This window comes from Balaenoptera musculus, chromosome 14 (assembly GCF_009873245.2).
Source record: "Balaenoptera musculus isolate JJ_BM4_2016_0621 chromosome 14, mBalMus1.pri.v3, whole genome shotgun sequence".
In the NCBI taxonomy this organism is placed as follows: domain Eukaryota; kingdom Metazoa; phylum Chordata; class Mammalia; order Artiodactyla; family Balaenopteridae; genus Balaenoptera; species Balaenoptera musculus.
The window spans coordinates 32,651,840-32,674,502 of NC_045798.1; the positions used below are offsets into that span (position 1 = coordinate 32,651,840).

Genomic DNA, 22,663 nt, shown 5'->3' on the forward strand with positions numbered 1-22,663 from the left:
AAGTACACTCACACTGCTGTACAACCAATCTCCAGAATTCTTCATCTGGTAAAACTGAAACTCTGTACCCAGTAAACACTAACCCCCCTAGGCCCTCCCCCAGTCTCACCCTTCTATTTTCTATCTCTATGCATCTACTACTGTAGGTCCCTCATGTAAGTGGAATCATGCAGTATTTGTCTTTTTGTGACTGGCTTATTTCATTTAGCGTGATGCCCTAAAGATAGATCCATGTTGTAGCATGTATCAGAATTTGCTTCCTTCTTTTTTTTTAAAATTTATTTATTTATTTTTGGCTGCGTTGGGTCTTTGTTGCTGTGCGGGCTTTCTCTAGTTGCGGTGAGCGGGGGCTACTCGTCGTTGCGGTGCGCAGGCTTCTCAATGCGGTGGCTTCTCTTGTTGCGGAGCACGGGCTGTAGGCGTGCTGGCTTCAGTAGTTGTGGCTCACGGGCTCTAGAGTGCAGCCTCAGTAGTTGTGGCACACGGGCTTAGTTGCTCAGTGGGATCTTCCCGGACCAGGGCTCAAACCCATGTCCCCTGCATCAGCAGGCGGATTCTTAACCACTGCACCACCAGGGAAGTTTTTGCTTCCTTCTTAAAGCTGAATAATAGTCCATTGGATGGATGGACCACACTGTGTTTATCCATCCATTCATCCGTGGACACTTGGGTTGCTATCACCTTTGGCTATTGTGAATAATGCTGCTACAAACATGGGTGTACCAGTATCTCTCCAAGACCCTGCTTTCAGTTCTTGGGGTTTATACCCAGAAGTAGAATTGCTGGATCATGCTGTAACTCTGTTTTTAACTTTTTGATGAACCACCATACTGCTCCACAGTGCCACACCTTTCTAATTCCCACCAGCAAAGCACAAGGCTTCCAGTCTATCCATACTCTTGCCAACATGTTATTTTCTGGGGGATTTTTGTTTTGGGGTTTTTTTTTTTTATACTAGCCATCCTAATGGGTGTGAGCTGGTATTTGATTTGCATTTCCATGATGATTAGTGTTACTGAGCATCTTTTCATGTGCTTGTTTAGTCATTTGTGTTTCTTTTTTGGAGAAGTGTGTATTCAAGTCCTTTGCGCATTTGTTAATCAGGTTTCTTGTTCATTTCCTTTGCTTTTGCATTCCCTCAGGACTGCGCACCTGGTTACCACAGAGGGAAGCTTCCAGAAGGTGATGGCAGGAGACCGCGCCCTCTGCTGGCTCCCTGTGTACCTTGCAATTGCAACAAACACAGTGACACCTGTGACCCTGAAACGGGGAAGTGTCTGGTACGCTGGTTTGTTTGGGTGCTTGCCTGACGCAGGCCCTGAGCGTCTACATTTCCAGTTCGAGGTCATACAAGCTTCTTGATTTAGAGAGAGTTTAAATTTAGCTAAATGTAAGATACACACATATTTCCTTCAGAAAGGTCTAGCTAAGTGGTCTGATATTGTTGGTGGAAATTCTCTTATAAATTTTACTTCCTTGAATCTGTTTATGGACATCAATTTGGGAATTCATCAAGTGTCTCTTGTTTTTACTTGCAGTACTGGTGGTTGTAGCCAAAGTACATGAGAACTTTCTGTCATAGAATTTGAAGGGTCACCTGGAGGTTTCAAAATGAGTTAATGTCAAAGTTGGAAATGTGTTTCTCTGTGTAAAGTGATGCCCTCTCCTTGCATTTGTTAAAAAGTGCATGTTGTCCTGGAGGTCTTAGTGTGCATTTGTTTCCTGGCCACCTACCCCTAGGCCGTCAGGGACACAAGGAGAGTTCTGACCACTGCCAAGGACCAAGTGACCCAGACAGAAGTCTTGTGTTCCTGAGGACAAACTCTTGCATCCAGGATTTTCCTTAAGCCGACGAGATCTTATTGATAACATAGAATAACCCGATATTCTTTCCCTACTCGTGAAACCTCATTCTTTCTGATAACTCATGTGGGAACATCAGTTCCTTGTCTAAATTGTGCCAAGACTAACCGGCTTCAGGCAAAATAACTCACTGAAGGAAAATGAGCTCCCCACCAAGAAAGACACACCAAAGCCTTAGAGATCTTGGCTGTGGCCTAAACACAGGAACCAGGGTTCCCACACCAGACCATCTTCTTCTTCTGTTTGGAAGCATCTTTCATATGTGGAATTTAAAGGCAATCTCCACTGGGAAAACTGTTAAACCATAGCAGTGCCCAGGTGAATTTAGAAGCTGAAGCATTGCATGGTTCTCCTCAGTTAAAAAGATATGTGTTCACCTTTGCTGACTTCATTATATATCTGGAATTAAAGAATTATTCCAGTCATTCAAGGTAAAATGGACTTAATGAAGATACAGATAGCTGCAACACTGTTAAAAAATTTATTCATTCTAATCAGCTCACGCTCCAGGCAGAAGTAAAGTCCTAATACAGAAAATGAGAAAATCTCATTTAAGGATTTAAGGAGAATTGATTTCAGGCAACTGCAGGTGAGATGTAATTATCTAGGAAGGTCCCTTGGCCAATCACGGGGACAAAGGTCACACGGATAGTTTGAGAAGTTAATTGGTTCTTTCATGCTGCGTCTTTCCTTGGTGCAGCTAACCACTCTGACAAGATTAGGTACTCCTAGGACATTAAATGATTCCCCTGCCTTTCCTGACCTAGCAGAACAAAGTTCTCAGGTCAGCGGCTGACCTGTCAATTTCTACCCAGGAGAGAACACAGCCCACTTAACCCACCGTCGATTTCTTGAATCATCTATCCGTTCACTTCTGCCCTGTCAACTCCCCAGTGTGATCATGGAACACCGACTATGCACAGATCAGAGTGCTTCACATCGCTGTTTGGGTCCCTATACATCTTAGATCCATATTTTAAGGCTCTGAAAGCTGGCCGCACTGGGTATATTTTCTATAAGAATAATGTATCAGTAATTTCTAGGTTGTGTCAGATGAATGCAATCTTATAATGAATGAAGGCCACAGAGCTGCCAATGTGTCCAGGATTTTAAAAATAGGAAGAAAAATGCTCACCCTTCCTTGAGAATAAAAAAAAATGTCAACTGATATGAAACGTGGTAGTGCTGGGCTATTGCCGGATGAGAATGAGTTCTAACAGTTTCCCATTGTTTTCCTCTCCTTTTGAAACGTGGCGCCCCAGAACTGCAGCCATAACACCGCCGGAGACCACTGCGATGTGTGTGCCCCCGGGTACTACGGAAAGGTGACCGGTTCGGCCAGCGACTGCTCTCTCTGCACCTGCCCTCACGGCCTCCCTGCCAGGTGAGCCTCGCAGGTGCGCCGGCACGCCTGTACCACCCACTGCTGAAGGCGGGCTGCTTCCATTCTCAGCTTCACTTTCCAGGGTCTCCGCGTGATCTGTCTTAATGAATACTCTGCATGTGTCGAGAAAGGCTAATTTTAAGAAAAAGTGTTCATTCTTCCAGCATTTGAAGAAAATCTTTTCAAAAGCAAAGTATCTGTGTGTTAGTTTTGAGTGTTAGAATGGAACCCATTAAAGAAAGGACTTTCAGGTTTTGTTTTTTTGAAGACTAATTTTAGCCTCCAACCTATGGAACCAGTGTGCCTAGAGATGAATTGTTATTAATTTTATGAATAATGATACGAAGAATTCAGTTCCTGTTTAATGTAAGGGAATGGGGTTAGAATTTATACATGCTGATGTCTGATGAAGTGCAGAAATGCTGCATGGTAAGGAAATTGGGGCCAGGTTCTACCTCATACTCATGATGCTTGTATAGAGTTATCTGAACACATAAAAGAACCAGAGATTTTAGGCGGGAATTGGAATATCCGTGGGTCCTCTTTGGTTTCAACAAAAATTGTAACTCATAAATAACATTTCATTATTGCTTAGAATATTTGACAAGGCATTGAACATGTATAGATCAAATACCAACTTTTGGTATACTAAAATGAAGTTTTCCTTTTAGTATTTGTTCTAATCTTCTATCTTTTATTGTCTCCAAGTAAGTGTCGCTTGACAGCGAATACCTAATGAGAGGCACTGTGTAAACTTCTCCTGTAAACTAAACTATCAAGCATCCTAAAATTTATTGCTACTGCTATTTTTTGTATAAAGCCTGTATATAAAGTTTGAATCGTCAATTTCACTCATGTAATCTAAGCTATATGAATACTTGCATATGTGTATAAAGATGGGCGTTGCTTGTACTCACAAGAAATTGGAGGGGGGGGACTAAAATATCTACCTACATGGGATTGATTAAATACCTAGAGTGTATTGTGGTACATACCTAGAGTGAAATATTGTACCAACACTGAGAAAAGAATAAGGCATTATCTGCATGTACAGAATTGGAGAAATGGCCAATGGAATTATGAAACTGAACATATGACGTGATGCCATGTCGGAAAACATTCATATCCGTATGTATGTCCACGTCCACAGCTCCATGGCTATAGGTGCCCAGAGAAATGTCTGGACGGGTGTTTTACACTTCTACTTTGCACAGTTCTATACTGTTTGTGTATTTTACTTCTTCAGTTACAGAAAGTCCACACCATCCCCACAGCACACACCCCCTACACACACACACACACACACACACACTAATAAATTAGTACACTATTAGGAAGAGACGGTATGAGTGTGAACATTCCATATGTGCTGTGCGTCTGAGAGGCCCCGAAAGACATGCTTTGTTTTCTACATATTTTGTGTTTTCACTGAAGTCTGTCCCTTTAGTGTTTAAGGAGGAAAATAAGTCAGAAGTGAAGCAGGGCTCATAGCAACCCTGTAACTCATGCTGGGAACTTCTCTTACTGGCCAGATACCCCAGCTGTTTTTTTAGTGGTTTGCAGGTACCCAGCTGAGCCTCTAGTTGGCGATTTAAAATGTGGAGGCAGAGGTTATTGAGAAAAAGGAACACGCCAGAAGCTGAAGTCCGCGAGCGAGGGGATCCGCATCTGAGCGGATTATCAGTCTTTGGTGCTCTGTCCTTTCGCTACTGTAGCCCATCGCCTGACTCCCCACCTTTAGGTCCAGTTATCCTCAGAGCCCGCCCTCACTCTGCTCTTCTTTCCCCTGCTTTTCCCTCTTGCCCTTCACTGCAGTCAGGTGTGTCCCCAGCACTGGTCCAGCTCCCTTCTCCCTGCTGTTCCCCATGTTTGCTCACAGTCAGGTGCAGCTCTCTCCAGCCCCCTTTTCATCTAATAAGTCAGGTAACCCACGTACATCTCAGAACAAGCCGCTTTTCACCTGGGAAGCTTTCTTGTTCGGTGACTAATTCGTTGTCTTCTGTAAGTCGGGCTGCACCCCCTCAGCACTCACATGGTTGTCCCTGGACAGGCATCTGTGAGTATCTTCTAGATACAAGAGATGCAACCGCTTGAATCGATTACGTGTTTATTTTCCTTTTTTTTTGCCCAAAAGAGTATAAGCTCTAAAAAACTTGTCCAGTTGTCCAGTGTAATCACTTATTTTTTAGAACAGTATCATGTACCCTAAGAGTAATGAATAGGTACCGTAAGAAAGATTTGAAGTTGGGTATCTGAAAATTCAAAAAAAATTCTTTTCTTCCAGTTTTAGCCCCACTTGTGTCTTGGAAGGTGATCACGATTTCCGCTGTGATGCCTGTTTTCTGGGCTACGAAGGGCAGTATTGCGAAAGGTATGTCACCTGCCCCTTTTATACGCATAGGACATGTTTATGAAAGTGGTCGGGAGCCCTTAGCAGTTTGCATGTGTGCGATTGATAATGCAAAACGAAACCCCCCGGGCATTAAGATAGGTAGATGCACTTCCTTGTGACCATCTCATCCTCCTTTTAGGAAATAAAATGCAGAATGAGGTGGGTGGGCCTGTGTTCCCTGCACTTCACGTGGCAGGCGTGATTACTGTCCTTGGGAAGCTGCTCTGTGTGGTTACTCACTGGTGTTGACCCTCCTGTCTGTCCTGCGTGTCTCCTTCTGTAGGTGCTCCTCGGGCTACCGTGGGAACCCTCAGATGCCGGGCGGCACCTGTCAGAGGTGTGACTGCAGCCCGCACGGCTCTGTCCACAGTGACTGTGACCGCGGGTCCGGGCAGTGCGTCTGCAGGCCGGGGGCCACGGGGCTCCGCTGTGAGGACTGTGAACCGAGGCACATTCTGGTGGAGAGCGACTGTGTGTGTGGGTATCACTCCTCTCAAGGATGAAAGATGGTTTCTCCTCTCAGATGGTTTCCCGCTACGGTGCCCAGTGGCGTCGGCAGGATAGAGAAAGTCCTATTTTATTTTAACTAATCCTAGATTCCTTTGCATCTGCCGAACTAAACTTTGTGAGGTGCATTTGGAGCCGAGGAGAAAGTTCTAGGATAACAGCATTTATCTCTCCGGCAGTACGAGCAGCACAGCAATGCCAGCTTCATTGTTCAGCTGGTTAATGTTCCCTCTACTGGAGCCAAGGGTCAGTCAGAGCAGAGAGGTCACCTTTGTGGCTGGTCATTTGTGTCACCAAATTTCACGTATGGCCTCAGCTCTTGGCTGTTGTGGAATTTTTTGTTTGCCAGTTCTGATTTATTTGAATAGCAAGTACATGAGGTAGTAACCTTGGGATGTCTCCTCAGTGGTTCGCGGGGAAGGTAGGGAGGAAGCAAGGTCAGGATCATGGCAGTCCAGAGCTCTTTTGCTTTACTTTGTGTGTTTGTCATTAGCAAGACACATCCGTTACTTTCTCCACTCCCCTTCGTTTGTACTTGCTGAAGGTGTCTGCAAACTATCTGAGGAAATCACAGACCAGGCCCTGACAGGACATGCACTTGGAATTCATGGCCGTTGGTCCAAGTCAAAGATGGGCAAACGTGCTGTAAAGGTTGGAGCGGCGTTTCTGTGTGGCCCTGGGGAGTCACTAATGTGACCTGCGTCTGGGCGTCGTCATCTGAGAACGGGCTTGGGACCTGCTTACCTCCAGAGGCACAGTTGGCATGAGGATGAGATGGGATGAGTCCTCAGAAGCACTGTAGATGTTGTTATTACAGGATGCCGTGCGCACGCACGGGAAAACATGCCGGCCGCTTTGCTTTAACTTGAACTTCCTCTACCCTGTAGCCTGTGACGATGAATGTGTAGGCGTGCTGCTGAATGACATGGACCATGTGGGCGAGGCCATCCTCTCTGTGAACCACTCCGGCATCATCCCTGTCCCGTATGGGATTTTGTCAAACCTGGAAAATACAACGAAATATCTCCAGGTAGGTACTAGGAATACAGAGATAGATAGAAACATGTGTCATGGGGAGGTGAAGAGTCGGCCTGGACAGTAGGGGTCATTTTCTCTGTCCGTGCTCCCCATTGGTGCAGGAGCCTCAGTCCCAGTGTCCAGCGCTGGTAGGCGCCAGGCCTTCTTCCCCTGAACCTGACCGGGGACTTCACCACCCACATGATAACTCGTTTCACTGTGGGACAGCTCTAATTGGGCAAGAATTGATCCATAGATGCCTCCTTGTAGATTCTTCCTCTGTGCTCCTCTTTCTCCTGCCTTGTGGAATAAGACAAAGTCTGCTCACCCCTGTTTATGACAGGTCTTTGGATGGTTGAAAACAGCTGACCTAATACAAACACAGAAAAAGAATCAGGATGGCATCTTCTTTAATGTGCTGAATGAAGATGAACTATTTTCTGTCAGTGTATTATTCTTAACTGGAGTTGCAGGGCACAAAAGTTCCTCCTCCCTGGAAGACTATATGAAAATCTCTGGGGGTAAATCATAGTTTTATGTTTAGTTAAAATCTGTGTTTTGATCTGGGTCCAAAAGAAGGTGGGAAGGTAAGAAATTGACTTACTAGACAGCATTTTTTCATTCTAATTGGGAAAAAATGTGATTCTTAATTTGGCTTAAAGCCTATGCATGAGAATTTGAGATATTTAATTCACTGTGTTATGCAGTAATGCCTGTGTGTGTGTGTGTGTGTGTGTGTGTGTGTGTGTGTGTGTGTATGTGCGTGTGCGCACAGTGGAATCCAGCTGCTTCAGTGATCCACTCTTGTTAATCTCGGTCTTTTCTCTAATGGAGTTAAGAAAGGTTAGGAAACTCTAAGAGATGTTTCTATATTATTTTTCCTCAAATGGAACGAAATGTTTTGAAAGATAAGAAAAAAAAGGAAAGAAAGAAATGTTTAAGTTTCTTTTCCACTCACTATAGACACGGTCAGTAAGTACTACCTCTGTCAGTTTGGGCTCCAGCAGTACAACTATATTTCTTTTTACCACGTGAGATAAACACTTGATTTCAACTTTAACTCTTTTTGAGTGATTTTCCCTCATTTAAACCACCTTGTTAATTCCCTTAAATGACTTTTTATGTTCACGTAAAGTTCTCAGGAGTTTAAGATTGTGAACCCTTCACTTTTTCTTGTTTTCACTGTTGACCTACACTGCGACTTGGGCAAGTTGATAACTGTCTTGACCGTAAACAATAATGTAGCCCCTTCAAGTGTTGTTATAAGGTTTGAATAAAGTCATACAAGTAAAGAAATTAGAAGAGTGTTGGCATAAATTAAGCACCTAGTTGTTAGTAATTATAAAGGCTTTTCTTTACTTAATACTTTTGTATTTTAGCTTAGTAAGCGTTTTTTGAGGTGTTAGCAATTATAGTTAAAATTTATGTGACGCTACTGTTGAAGTTCGGCCAGACTCACCCAGGAATTGCAGCAGTGTCAGTTCTGCATAACCCACCAGACTTTAAGTTCATATCTACATAGGAAATACAAGCGAAAGATGGCAGTATGGAACCATGTTGCTGAAGTCAAAACTTAAGTGAATGTGATTCATTTTATTTTTTAATGCAATTTCAAGGAAAGGAGAATTTCTTTCTATGAACAAAAAAGGTAATAACAGGTGATTGTTAGTTAAGAACCAGAAGATTTATTTTGAAGCGTTATAATTTGTTTTCTTCATTCTTTTAGGACTCTTTATTAAAAGAAAATATACAGAAAGAACTGGCAAAGATTCAGCTTGAAGGTATCTCAGAACAAACAGAACACCTGCAAAGGAAGGTCAGTTCTTCACGTAAAGGGCCCGCTCCTCCCACCCACCCCAGCCCTTGTGAGCCCTTGCCGGGGGCTGCCTGGAAGGTTCTGATCAGATCTGGGCAGCCTCTTCCTCCCAGGAGCTGTGCTCCAGCTACTCTGTGGTCAAATTGGTTCTCATGCTGCCAGCTTCTGTGCTTTAGTGGGAAGAGGCTCCTGATTTAGTTTCTGCTGTCCTGGCCGCTGAGGGAGGAGTGGGGCTGCCACTTCACCATCACCTCTCATTTCCTCCTGTGAACCAGGGGTGGGCGGCATGAAAAGATGGGGCTTCTTCCCTGTCCTGGATTCACTGCACATGGTGAGAACGGAGGTCCCCACCCCTGCCCCCAGCACCAGCGCAGCTCCTTGTGTGGTGTCGGCAACACTCGGGCTTCAGCCCTGTGCTTCGGATTTGTGGACTTTGATGTCAGCAGGGGGTTATTTATTCTGTTCAGCCCATGCCAGATGAATGGTTTCTAGTGACCAAAAAAGAATCTGCTCATTTGCAGATGGTGATGGAGGCCTATTGCTAAATTTATAATTTTCACTCATGGATTTTGTGTGTGTGTGTGTGTGTGTGCATACATATGCATGTATGCACATTGATATGTGTATCTGTGTATATATGTAGCTTGTCTCTATCTCTCAACATCCACACACGTATACAATCGTGCACCCTAAAATGTATTAGCCTGGCTCCTGTTAATTTAGAATTAATGATGATTTGGGAAGAGTTTAAAGGTTTATGTGTGGGCTTTAAAGTACCTCAGCAAGCAAACATTTGGTAGGAAGTGATAAGCTGATGAAAATAAATTCTTTCTATCCATTAAAGAAGATTCTCTTTGGATTTTGACTAGAAAACACTTTTAGAACCATTCTGAGTTACTTTACATTCCTGGAAATTACGTTTGTAATTTGTGAAACCTTTCTTTTCACAAATTAGAACATTCCTAATAAAAATAACAGCTGAGAGTAGCCCTCAGCCCCTGGACTGCCGACCTAACAGACATCATCCCACTTAATCATCATGAAGTCCTGTGAGGCAGTGTTATTATGACTCCAGGTTACTGGTGAGGCTGGGGGGGTGTTGAGTACCAGGTCTCCAGCCTGGCAGAAGCAGGCCCGTTTGCCTAACTCTATGTCTTAACTCCTTGACTAAGTTCTCACGGTCAATAGAAATTAATAAGATTTTACTTGCTAGGTTCTGCATATTTGGGTCCTAAAGTGGACATGAGGTCTTCACAATGGAGACATTGGGGGAGTCTGTGGCTTCATGGCCAATTAGGTTGCCTTTAAAAAAATAGACCATCTTTTCTCACACAGAGTGAGCAGTAAATCAGTTCATGAACGACCTAGTCAACTTCCAACCCAACTGTTGACCTTAGCGTAGGTGATGGTGTACATCTTCACTCTGTGTTCTAGAATATGTTTTGTTGCTTAAAAGAGACAACATCTGGAGTGCCGAAGTTCGCATTGTATTCAAAGTCAAACTAAACTGAGGCCTTTATTTTCCATCAGCTGGACAGAGTGTTAACACGGAGCCAGCACGTGACCAGGGCCACCAAAAGAATCCTCGACAAGAGTCGCGACCTCCTGACGTTTACTGAGAAGCTGCAGGCAGACATCCAAGGTAGTGTCCTCGGAGCCTCGTCTGGCGGGTCTGGCTTCCTTGGTAGGAAAAGCTTATTCGCTTCACTCAGCACATGAGTAACCATGTGCTAGACTCCTAGACTGGACACCTGGAGCCTTCCCTGTGTCCACATTGTTGTCTTTCATTGAGAGTTTTATCTTTTAAAAAATGGGTGTTTCCTTTTTTCTTTTGCACATTATGCCATACCCTTTGGTCCTTAGTATCAAGTAGATATGGTGCCTCCCCATCCATTATGAATTTGTCAAATGAACACTTGTTAAACAGAGCACATTTGCCGAGTGGTGAGCCGAGGTCCAACAACAGACCACGAGAGAAGATGAGATAGAGCAGTTGGTTACTCAGGGGGGTCCAGCCTGAGGAAGTAGCCAGCCCACCTCAAGGGGCCACATGAGGTGGTCAAGGCAGGGTGCAGGCAGAGAGAGGGAGACAGGACCTGGAGCGCAGGCCTTTATTAGGGTTTGTGCGTGGAGTGCTTTGGGGTTCCTGGGCTAAGGCCAGATTGGCCAATCCAAAGCCAAAGAGCAGGGTTTTGGTAAGTCCCTGGGGACCTTATCTACGGGGCATGTAAGGGGAAGGTGCTGGGAGACAGGAAGACTGTTGATCACTAGGGCCATTGGGGAAGTCATATCCAGAACTTACATTTGCTTTGCCTCTGCGGCTGCGTCTAGGACATATGCTTGCATGAGGGGCAAGTGTTAGTTTAAGGTCCCTGCAGGCCTCTTAGCTGAATGAAATGGACACAGAGGCAGCAGTACCACAGAGTAGCTTAGCTAAACTCTCAACACCCTCTCTCTGCCCAGAATAGGAGTTGATGGGATTTGGAGCTTCAGTGTGGTCCCAGAGTGTGTCCTAATATCAGCGTAATTTACTCCCTACTCAGCTGGGATGTCCCATCTGATCTGGCTTTTAGAATGCTATTGTCAGTTTTTTGGCTACCAGAAATTCTGGCTTTTCATTTTGGATTATGGTGTAAGGGCATAAAAAGTATAGACTCCAATACGAATCAGACTTTATAGGGCAAAAGGTAAGGATATTATTAGAACAAATGATATGTTTTTTAATATCAAGTATTGGTGGTTTGTTCCTGCAGTAAATATTACTGAGTGCTTCTACATGCAAATGTTCGTGCCAGGGGCAGGGAATGCTGCCGTGAGCATGGTAGCCACAGCCCCTGCCCTTACAGAGTTTATGGGTACTGGGGAAGCAGACATGAAATAAACCAGTAATCCCAAGTCCATGAGTGTTTTGACAGAGGATGTCCAGAGTGCATTGGGATATATGGGCTGACCTGACCCGGCTAGAGGTTCAACCCAGTTTAGGTGAGCAGAGCAGGCCTTACTGGAGAAGGTTCTAAGTTTTTCCATTTTAGTACTGTCCATTTTTGAGAGACTTATTCAATGATTGATAAATTTTCTCCATAGAAATCATTGAAAGGGCAGCAACTCTAAATCAGACCTTGGATGAAGATGTCCAGTTACCCAGTTCTACTCTTCAGAATATGCAAAAGAACATTACTTCATTGCTGGAAATCATTCAGAAAAGGAATTTCCTGCAGTTGCACCAAAATGCCACCCTTGAACTCAAGTAAGTGCCTGAATACCATTCATGACACAACCAATTAGAGGTAGGAACTTGAAAGCTGAGGGGGAAGGAGGCAAGTGGAGGAGGAGAAGGAAAGAAAGCTCTCAGTGGGGCAGAAGGTCATAGGGGAAGAGCTGGGTGCTGGCCCCTCCACAAGAGAAAAGTGTGATCAGCAGAATTTCTATCTTTGCTATTACGTCATAGGTTCGGTTTTTCTCTGTGACCCTGAAACAGCATTTCTACTTAGTGTGGACAAAAAGAACCTCATGATACTGTCTTTATTGAAGATTAAGTTTAATGCTGTAAACTCTCATGGAAGCAGACACAGGCAGTGGCTACCACTGAAGCTGTGAACTCTAGGACAGATTGACATCATGCCAGATTAATTTAGCTCAGTTACGCACACTGTCATCAAAACCCATGATGTGAAATGACAGATCACAAAGAATTGTTAAACATGGTCACTAGGAGCTTGTAATTTGCTTTCAGGCTTTTTTCTTAGTATTTTCACACAGTAATTACTTGATGTAATAGCAAAGCTGTCTCTCTGCCGGGTTGTGATAAATGTCTTAAGTACTGGTTTAGTCACATAATACTCCATCAAAACTCCAGTCTCTATAGTGAGATGTTTAAACTATTTTTAATATATTTTGCTATTTTAAAGAATGTTGTAATGGACAACTTAGATAAGAATCTTTTTCTGTATTTCACATTATTATCTTATCAGGGTACATGTTAAGGAATGAAATCATTTAGCCAAAGAGTTTGCATTTTGAGGATTCCCGACTTGCATTGCCAAACTATTTTCTAAAAGGCTTTTAAAAACAACATCCACTTCTACCGGCAGCACACGGGAGAGCTGAGCTTACATCTTTCTTCATCACTGAATGGGATTTTTGACATTGTTGTTAATCTGTTCTGTGAGAAACAAAAGGAGGAACTTACTGTGGCGTGGGATTTGGAGACGGGACTAGTAATCTAATTACTAGAACATTTGTTAGGGCCCAAGAAGGGCCCTGAGGGGACTACGGACTGGTCCAGGGGAGCTCAGAAGTGGGCGAGGGCCCAGGGGATGGGGAAGGGGCTGCCGTCTACGGAGCACCTCTTCTCTGCTGGGCGGTGTGGACTTCACCCCTCATGGACCGCAGGTGCTCATCCCCGCCACCTTGTTAGCTGGGAAATATCCAGCTGGAGAAACTGAGGCCCAGAGAATAATAGTAACTTGCCCCACGTGCAGGACAATATGAAATCTGGCTACACACCTAAATCTGTCTGACATTAAACCCCGTTATTTTCCAGCCCCAAACAACAGGAAGTACCATTTTAGACCCAGCCCATAGAAGATGGGTGGGTGGAATTTCAATGGTCAGCTCAGAGACCATGGCTGTGCACCTACACTAGACTATAATCACCTGTCCCTGACCCAGCCCCTCCCCTGCATCCTCCCTTCACTGGATGCATGGTGCGGGGACCCCCACGGGGAAAGGCTCATACCTCCATGCGGGTGGTCCCAGGACCTGCCTGCAGCTGAGGCAGCCACCCCAGGGCACCCTGCTCTCTCCCCACCTCCCTCAGCTCCCCGCTGCCTCCTGGACCGCATGTAAACATCACGTATTCACTCCAGCCTCCCTCTTCACTCACCATCTCCCCCCATCCACCCGGCTCCAGCTCATCCTAGGCTCAAGGTCCTCCCAGTGCCACACGTGGTCGGTCATCTCATTCATTCTCTCCCCCGGATGCACATCTCTCCCTCGGGTGGGGAACCCCTGCAGATCCCAGGAGTCATTTTGCAGGGGTCCTCCCCCAACCAGTACCTTCCATGGTCATGTCATTCGGTCAATAAAGTGGATTGAGCCCACAGGTGGCCCGCATTGTGCTAGGACTTGGGGACACAAAAGAGAACAATAACGCCTCTTTGCCCACTAGGAGCTCAAAGTCCAACTGGGAAAAGTTGACTTTCTGAGTAGCAGTCGAGAGGAAGGGGAGAAGGCAAGGGGCCCTCTCCTCACCTGTGCCCCCTGACCCTTGTCCCCACTAGGCCCTCCTCCTGTCACCCTTTCTCTGTCATTGTAGCTCTTCTATTTCTATTTGGAATAAAGTTATTAATAAGATTCTTGATCTCTCTCTTTAATTTGTAAGTTAAATTATCACTACTGAGACCTTTTATTTAAAAAAGATTTTTAAATGCATTGTCAGGCCTCCACTTTCTTCCATAGATAATCCCTGTACTTAAGTCATTTCAACTTTCATTGATTATTTTAGGAATTATTTCTCAGCCTTTTTATTATAATTCTTAGAAGACTGATAATTTATGCTGAAGTACGGCAGTCCTGTAAGTGAGAGTACTTAGCACACAACCTCGTTGCTTATCGTGCGTGTGTCAGGGTCCCCAAGGCCACCTCCACACTCAGAGTTTCACCAGGACTCCCGTGACTCAGGGCTGAGATTTCCTAGAGCGGCGCATTAAGGATGCACCGCTGGATCCTGAGGAAGATGCAGGGGAGCTGGCAGGAGTCCATGCGGGCTCTCTACACTCTCTCCATCCCAGGAGGGACCACGGAGCACACTCTCCCCCCAGCAATGAAAATGCAGCAGCTTGTGTGTGATGCCCAGGGAAACCCATAGAGTTCAGCATCCGAGGTTTTCAGTGGGGGCTGGTCCCATAGGCTCCCTCTGCCCAGCACATACCCACATTCCAGACTCCCAGGAGGGAAGCAGGTGTTCAGCCTAAACCACATTGTTTGCACAAACAGTCGAGGCAGTGAGCCACCCTTATCAGTCAGGGGACAGCGGGAGCACTTGCAGACGCCAGCCGAGGGCCAGCCTGGCAAGCAGGCCTTTCTAAGGGTAGCCAACTCCGGCCTGCTATCTTTCCCTTTACTACACCCTATAAATTATCCTTTGCAGCTGTGTTTCCCAACTGTTTTCCACGCAGGTGTCCCTGGACCTATCAAAAGATATTTCACTAAAGAAATGTGTCCTGTGCCCAGATAATTTGGGAAATGCAGTGTCTTAAGGAGAGACAAGGTCTTTACTACAAGTCTTCAGGCTGATGTTTCATGGATCTCCAAAAGGAGCCTGGAGAACACAGCTAAATGTACTGCACCACGCAACCCTTTCTCATGGAACTTGCTTACCTGTTCACGGCACTAGTGTTGTGGAGAAACGCAGTTTGAGAAACACTGTTTTACTGTGTTAACTAAATAAATTTTACAGGAAGAAGCTAAGGAAGAGTGCTGAGGGTTTTTGTGTTTTTTCTTTTTAGTCTTTCAAGTCACTGCTGACTATATCATTTCATCTGATCACAGTTTAGGTGGTAAATTCATTTCATAGATGAAAATTTGACCTCTATATTTAAATTTCTTAGAGAGATACCTTCTTTAACAATATGAATTGACAGATTCATGGCCAGACGTTAGGAATATATTGGATTTATTTGTGTGTTTCCCATGTGCTTTTTTTAGTTCTTGTTGCCTGTATCATAATGCAACATCTTGCTATCATTTTTATAATCATTAAAAATCATAAGAATGTTCAAATAATTCCTGACAATGCTCTAATGATGTCAGAGTTCAAATATGTATCTTTGGAAAATGTTTTTTTGTGGTGTTTAGCCCAGCGATCTGATAATCTGTGAAAGCTAAGGGTGATTTACAAGGCATTTTCCATGAAATTTTTCAAAGTTCTTCTGACAAATTGAAGCAAGAAGTTAATGGGATATATTAAACCACTGCAAAGTTCTGTAGTAGGAAAATTGTATCATTCTATAGAGCTTTAAGTTTAAATCTGATTGAAATAGCAATTTATAAAAGAATAGGGGAAAATGTCTTTCAATTTCCTAAAGCTTGCTTTTATCAATGGTACAAATTATATCTTTATGGCAATTTGGATTTGAAAGTTTTTATAAAATCTGTTTTTTAACTAGCTGCAGAAAAACCTTTATATTGTATAAATACACTGGTAACTTGAGAGCAAATCACTGAAGAGTCTCCTTTTTTCAATTTCTGGACATATTATAATGAAAGATTTCAGTTGCCGTCATTCACAGACTATGGTCCCAATTTTCTGAATCAAGATTCACTGAGATGGTTTCTTTTAATTCCATTACTAAAATATGTTAGTACGTTTGTGAATAAGGAGAGTTTATTAAGGATAAAGTGTAAATCTGCCATACTAATAGCTGTCTTAGAAAAACTGTTTCCCTTTTTAAGAGATTACGAGGTACCACTTAGGACGTCACAAAGAAACTCAGAACGATTATGTAAAAGTTTCTTCCACTATCGGGGTCGGGGGGAGTGGTGGTGGGATGAATTGGGAGATTGGGATCCACATATATACACGAATATGTATAAAATGGATAACTAATAAGAACCTGCTGTGTAAAAAAAAAGTTTCTTCCACTATCATTTCAATGATATGAATTTTGTTGTTCACTTCTTACCATGTGAACCGTCTATTATTTTCCCAGGGCTGCTGAAGATTTATTGTCACAAATTCAGAAAAATTACCAGAAACCACAGGAAGAGTTGGAGGTATTAAAAGAAGCAGCAAGCAGCCTCCTTTCAAGACACAACAGTAAAGTGCAGGCCGCAGAAGAGCTCCTGAGGGAAGCAGAGAGGAAGACCCAGGAAAGCGGTCACCTGCTGCTCATCGTCAGGGCCAACCTGCGAGAGTTCAACGTGAGTCTCACCAGCTCCCTCCCCATTAGAGCTGGTACCCAATTCTCCCATGTAAACGATACCAGTCTTAGCTTCTTAAAAAATGAGCCCCGAAGGCTAACTTCAGCACATAGTGTCAGGCACCGAGGTTCAGAAGCCGACTTGCTTTTAGGAAGCATCCTTAGAGGTGATTTTTGCTACAGGATAAAAAGCTGCGTGTTCAAGAAGAACAAAACTTGACGTCAGTGCTAATCGCCGAAGGAAGAGGGCTGCTTGATGCTGCCGCTGCACCTGCAAATGCTTCAGGAAAGGCTCTAGCAGTAAGTCCCAACTCAGCACAGCTGCAATACCCAAAGTTTCCAGAGAATCTTCCCACGTCTCAGATACATTGTTAAATAGTTGCACATGTAGTCACAATGTCGATTTCTCTATGTAGCAGTTAGAGCATCACCGGGATAAGCTGCTTCTGTGGACTGCCAAAATCAGGCACCACGTAGATGACCTGGTCGTGCAGATGTCCAAAAGAAGAGCACTGGACCTTGTCTACAGAGCGGAGGACCATGCCACTGAGCTCCAGAGACTGGCAGGTGCTCTGGACAGGTGAGACCACACCTTGCAGGAATTCTCAGGTTGTGATCTGTGGATCAGAGAGGATAAGCATGGCTATTTTGATCACCATGTTGAGTTAAATTCTTTTTTTGTCTAAAAATGAAGACTTCTCTTTTATTTCCATGGCAGGGAGGATTTTCTCCCGTGTCTGGTAACGTGGTTGACCATCAGCAGGACTGTACGATGGAAAAATGCAAACTGAACCAGATAGGAGTGAAAACAAATATTGTGCTCTGATATCAAGCCATCGAGGCCTTATGTATCTGCCTGGTGCTCAGGACTTTACTGTTAGGTTGCATGTGGACAGAACCAGATACTGATTTATTTATACATCTTGTCTTCTTGGACCTTGTGATCCGGCGGGCTTTATGCGCGGATGCAGGTTGTGGTTGCCCGTCCTGGACCATTAGAAGTGTTGGGAGTCTGTTTTCCAACTCCTGAAAGATACCATCTCCATTACTTTCTACTACCTGAAGGTCTACCATTGTACTATCATAATTTTAACATGTATTTTTGGATATTTGTCAAATATATCCTCAGCTTGTTAAAAATACCTTTAAATGAGAAGCACAGCTTTGGGCCAGTGGTTCCCAAATTGTTGCAGCAATACCCTGGGGAACTTTAAAATACTGATGTCTGTGTCCACGTGCCTCTCTCCCATCCCCCGAAGACTGTGGGATGTGAGCCGTACTTTTCCTTTTTTTTAAGATACTCAGGTGACCTAATGTGCAGCAAATGAGGGAATCGGGGTTTTAGGCCTTATCAGTGATTTACACAATATTGTTAGTTGGTACATTTATTTCTTTAGAATCTGTTATAAATTATGAGTGGAAAAAGTCTGGACACACTGGAATATGTGTGTTTCTGTGTGTTGGGTGTGTTTTGTGGAAGGAGAAAATTAAATATTTTTCCAGTTTGAGGAATGCTGCCATAAAAGATTAGCTCACACAGTGAAAGCGACTGAAAACGATGTATTGAATAACATAGACTATTGCTTAAATTATGTGCTGCATTGAGCACTACCGCCTATGTCTGCCGTCGGAATCAGAAAATGGAATTACATACTCAGTTCTTCTCCTTTCCTCATCTTTCATTGTTTCCCAAAAGAGAAAAGAATGTTCTGACTACAGGCATAGCTACAACAAAATCTTTATTACTTAGTATGAGTAGTAAAAGCAATTTGGTGTGATACGTAAAGTTAAATAACATTATTAGCTTTTATTTATAAGTCACTGAATTTTGCCAGTGAAGTAGTAACAAGTAATAACTGCTGGTGTCTGGTTTGGGAGTCACCCAACTCAATAACCTCGGGAAGAAAATGAAGTAGGTTACTCAGCAGGCAAAGATGTGTCAATTGTCAGATTTCATTTTGAAGCTAGAGTGAGCTGGATGAAATTGCACCATTACCAGCTGGCAACTTCTTGAGTGATTTGCCCACTTACAAGAGTAAAGTTCAGATGATTGAAATATTATCTGATGCTCCTCCAAAACCCCTAGTGAATTTCCTCAAATTGCTCTATACTATTTGAGGAATAAGATTCAGCATCCTCATATATGCTTAGGAAAGCTTTTTTTTTTTTTTTTAAATTAACACATGCCGTAGCAGGAGAGATTACAACCAATGCAAACATGCAGCGGCACCCCAGACATACGCAGGGGGTTTGAACAGAGATCAAAGAATGGATGGTTTAAAAGATGGGACACAGCAGTCATCTCTTCTTTGGGTGTTAATTAAACAGCAGTTCTTAGTGTTATCACTTCTTAAGATTACTTTTGGAGTTAGAGGGGAATCTACATGTTGACATGAAATCCTGTCTTCCTTGTTGATGATAATTCTCTAAGGGGGAAGAAACTGGAAGGCTTTTAAGAATAGTGGGGTAGTTCAGTTTAGTTGATCATAACATCTCTAAATATGTTGATTTCACAGTGGCCTTGGAAATGTTAGTCATGTGTCCCTAAATGCGACCAGTGCAACCCATGTCCATTCCAACATCCGGAGCCTGATTGAAGAATCAGAGAAGTTGGTGAAAGATGCTCTCAGGACTGGGAGCAAGGCGAGCGTGGTAAGAAATGCCCTGGGGGCTTCCGTGTGTGCCTTCCTTTTCTGGGCACTGTGGGGCAGCGATCCTTCCCTGAGGTGCTTGAGCAGAGATGCACTGGCTTAAATTTATGCTTGGCAACATTCTTTTCTGGTGGGATCTGTTTAAGGCTTCTGTCATCATGTGATGTAAGTTTTCATTTCCTAAGTCATAAATAATTCTTAGAACAAAAATGATAATGCTACTTGATATCCACTTGAGACAGCTTTTCTTACCCATGGTGAAGATCTTCATTGAACGGCTGGTTTTCGTGTTTATAGATTTAAAAATGGCTGTGTTCTTTCTCTTCAGCCACAAATTAGAACATACATTAAACATAAGATAGGACAGTTTAAATTGTCCCTGCCTGTTATCTGGCTGACTTCCTTGTTTGGAGCTACACTGGAGGCTATTCTGATAGAATGGAGTTGCTTTCTCCACCTCCGCCCTGCCCTCCAGTTGCTGTGTTTAAATTGTTCTGTTTTACAGGCCTCAGAATCTCTTGTTTCTCATGGGAAAGCAGCTGTCCAGCGCAGTGCTGAATTTCTAAAAGAAGGCAATAGCCTGAGCAGAAAGCATGGAGGTCAGTTTCCAGCTTGGACTGTGTTGATATTGGAGTGATTGTGGGCACATCTCTGAACATACTTCCAGAACATTCATCTTTCCTGGAGCAATTTGAAGCTTAACATTTCTTTGTCACAATAATATTCCAGTTTCCTATCATAGACATATCATATAATTTTTATTTTAGTGATATCATTTAATGTGCAGTCCCCTCCAATCTTCCGTAGACTCGATAAGCCTTCCGTGAGAACCAAAACCTCTACTCGCTGCTTTAGTTCTTCATAGCGTTTGTCAGGTTACCTGTGATTTCATGTGCTTCTCTATTCATCTCTCAGGGTTTCACAGTCTCTTGAAGAGATATATTATGTTTGATTCCTCTTGTGTCTTCTTCATAGGGCTAATGTAATGTTAGACTCGTGGTAGGTTCTTATTAAATAATTACTGAATTAAATCATTATTGATTTAAAATAAAGGTCTTTAAAAAAGACCCATGCAGTTTCATTTTTCCCAAGAGTTTCAGTAAGCAGTTTTGGCATATGTAAGAGTTATCCAATAAGCATAACACAAAATGGCAGAGGAATCTGTTGTGTAAGAGAAACATACAAGTTTTATAACGTACAGTGGGGCTTCCCTGGTGGCGCAGTGGTTAAGAATCCGCCTGCCAATGCAGGGGACGTGGGTTTGAGCCCTGGTCCACGAAGATCCCACATGCCACGGAGCAACTAGGCCCGTGAGCTACAACTACTGAGCCTGCGCGTCTGGAGCCTATGCTCCGCAACAAGAGAGGCCGCGATAGTGAGAGGCCTGCGCACCGCGATGAAGAGTGCCCCCACTTGCCGCAACTAGAGAAAGCCCTTGCACAGAAACGAAGACCCAACACAGCCAAAAATAAATAAATAAATAAATAAATATAACGTATAGTGTACCTATCACCTTAATATACTCTAATACAACAAAAATATTGTCTTTTCCTGTGGGAGTAAATAGTGGGCCATAAACAAGGCTCATACCCCTTAGACTACTTCCATGTCCAGTCCTAGACCCTTCCACTGCTGTCTGAGCCAAGGGCTTGGATAGGTGCATATTTTTTGTTTCTCTGTGAGTGGCACAATTTAGAATTTATGTTCATCTCACAATATAAAAAGTCCCTAATTCTCGATCATAAAGCTTTTTTTTTTAAAGCGTATATTCATTTTTAATTATTATTTATTTATTTATGGCTGTGTTGGGTCTTCGTTTCTGTGCAAGGGCTTCCTCCAGTTGTGGCAAGCGGGGGCCACTCTTCATCGCGGTGCGCGGGCCTCTCAACTATCGCGGCCTCTCTTGCTGCGGAGCACAGGCTCCAGACGCGCAGGCTCAGTAGTTGTGGCTCACGGGCCTAGTTGCTCCGCGGCATGTGGGATCTTCCTGGACCAGGGCTCGAACCCGTGTCCCCTGCATTGGCAGGCAGATTCTCAACCACTGCACCACCAGGGAAGCCCCCCATAAAGCTTTAAACACAAACTCTAGCATCACTGTTGATGGGTGGTAGCTTTAGTTTACATAACTAAAGCTATTTTGTAGGCCACAAAATAGTGAACTTTCTGGCAATTAAAACTACGCAGAACCATCATGTTCATCATGGATTTTATCAATAATTTATTTTTTAACCAGGCGTTCAGAATCCAAATGTGATTGTGTATTATGAACAGCAATTTTAAAAGTAAAAGCTTTGATCCAACAGCTTTGATCAAACATGAAGGAGGATGAGTTGAGTGCCTATTGGGTGGTTAGAAGGGAGCAGGAAAGTAGGGGAGGGACCCTGGCTGAGAAGCAGGTGGGGGACTGAGAAGAAGATTCCAGAGCAGGAGCCCGTGTTTGGGGTCTTACAACCTAGGGGACAAAGGTGGCCAAGATTTGGGTGTGGATAGGAAGTTAGTAAGTCTGATTAAGACTGAGTGACTTAAACACAGTTTTTCACCCTAGAGCTCTAATTAAATTGGGCATGAATTGAGGAAGAAATGTTAGTGAGAAGGGAAACAAAGTAGAAAAAATGATCAAGTAAGCCCCCAAACACACAATTTTTATAACGAGTGGTGCTAAGTCTTGCTGGAAAAACTTTCAATATTTGGGGTCTCTGTAGAAAGCTGCTGATTTTATAGATGGGTCAGGAATGATAAAACTCTCATCTAGGCAACTTTTTAGGACTAGCCTAAAAGGGAACACTTTTTCCCCTTTGAATAGGTATCGCATTGGAACTGAGTGAATTGAAAAATACTGCAAAGAGATTTCAAGAGAATGCTGATAAAATTACTAAGCAGACCAATGAATCACTCTTGATACTTAGAGCAATTCCTGAAGGTAAGTGGAAAGGGGGTTCTTGATTTAATTATTATCTTCTCGCTGCAAAACCCTTACACATGAGCATGAGGAAGACCTGCCTCAAGTCTGATGGAGACCCCTCACCCGAAATGAGGCCAAGATCCATAGAGGAATATGGTTTGGAAGTGAAGATCGCTATGTTTTTTATAACATCAGAACACCTGCATTGA

At 43.6% G+C, this 22,663-nt stretch overlaps 1 protein-coding gene across 1 annotated transcript in view; it reads left to right on the forward strand.

Moving 5' to 3' along the window:
* LAMA1 (laminin subunit alpha 1) overlaps positions 1-22,663 on the forward strand; it is a 149,815-nt gene that overhangs the window by 88,427 nt on the left and 38,725 nt on the right. Inside the window, exons 29-42 of the mRNA XM_036874290.1 lie at positions 1,143-1,280; positions 3,126-3,247; positions 5,532-5,618; positions 5,923-6,116; positions 7,034-7,176; positions 8,890-8,979; positions 10,510-10,621; positions 12,064-12,226; positions 16,692-16,902; positions 17,085-17,201; positions 17,318-17,481; positions 19,418-19,553; positions 20,058-20,151; positions 22,356-22,472. Coding sequence (XP_036730185.1) covers positions 1,143-1,280; positions 3,126-3,247; positions 5,532-5,618; positions 5,923-6,116; positions 7,034-7,176; positions 8,890-8,979; positions 10,510-10,621; positions 12,064-12,226; positions 16,692-16,902; positions 17,085-17,201; positions 17,318-17,481; positions 19,418-19,553; positions 20,058-20,151; positions 22,356-22,472 — 1,888 coding nt within the window. The remainder of the gene's footprint in view (positions 1-1,142; positions 1,281-3,125; positions 3,248-5,531; positions 5,619-5,922; positions 6,117-7,033; positions 7,177-8,889; positions 8,980-10,509; positions 10,622-12,063; positions 12,227-16,691; positions 16,903-17,084; positions 17,202-17,317; positions 17,482-19,417; positions 19,554-20,057; positions 20,152-22,355; positions 22,473-22,663) is intronic.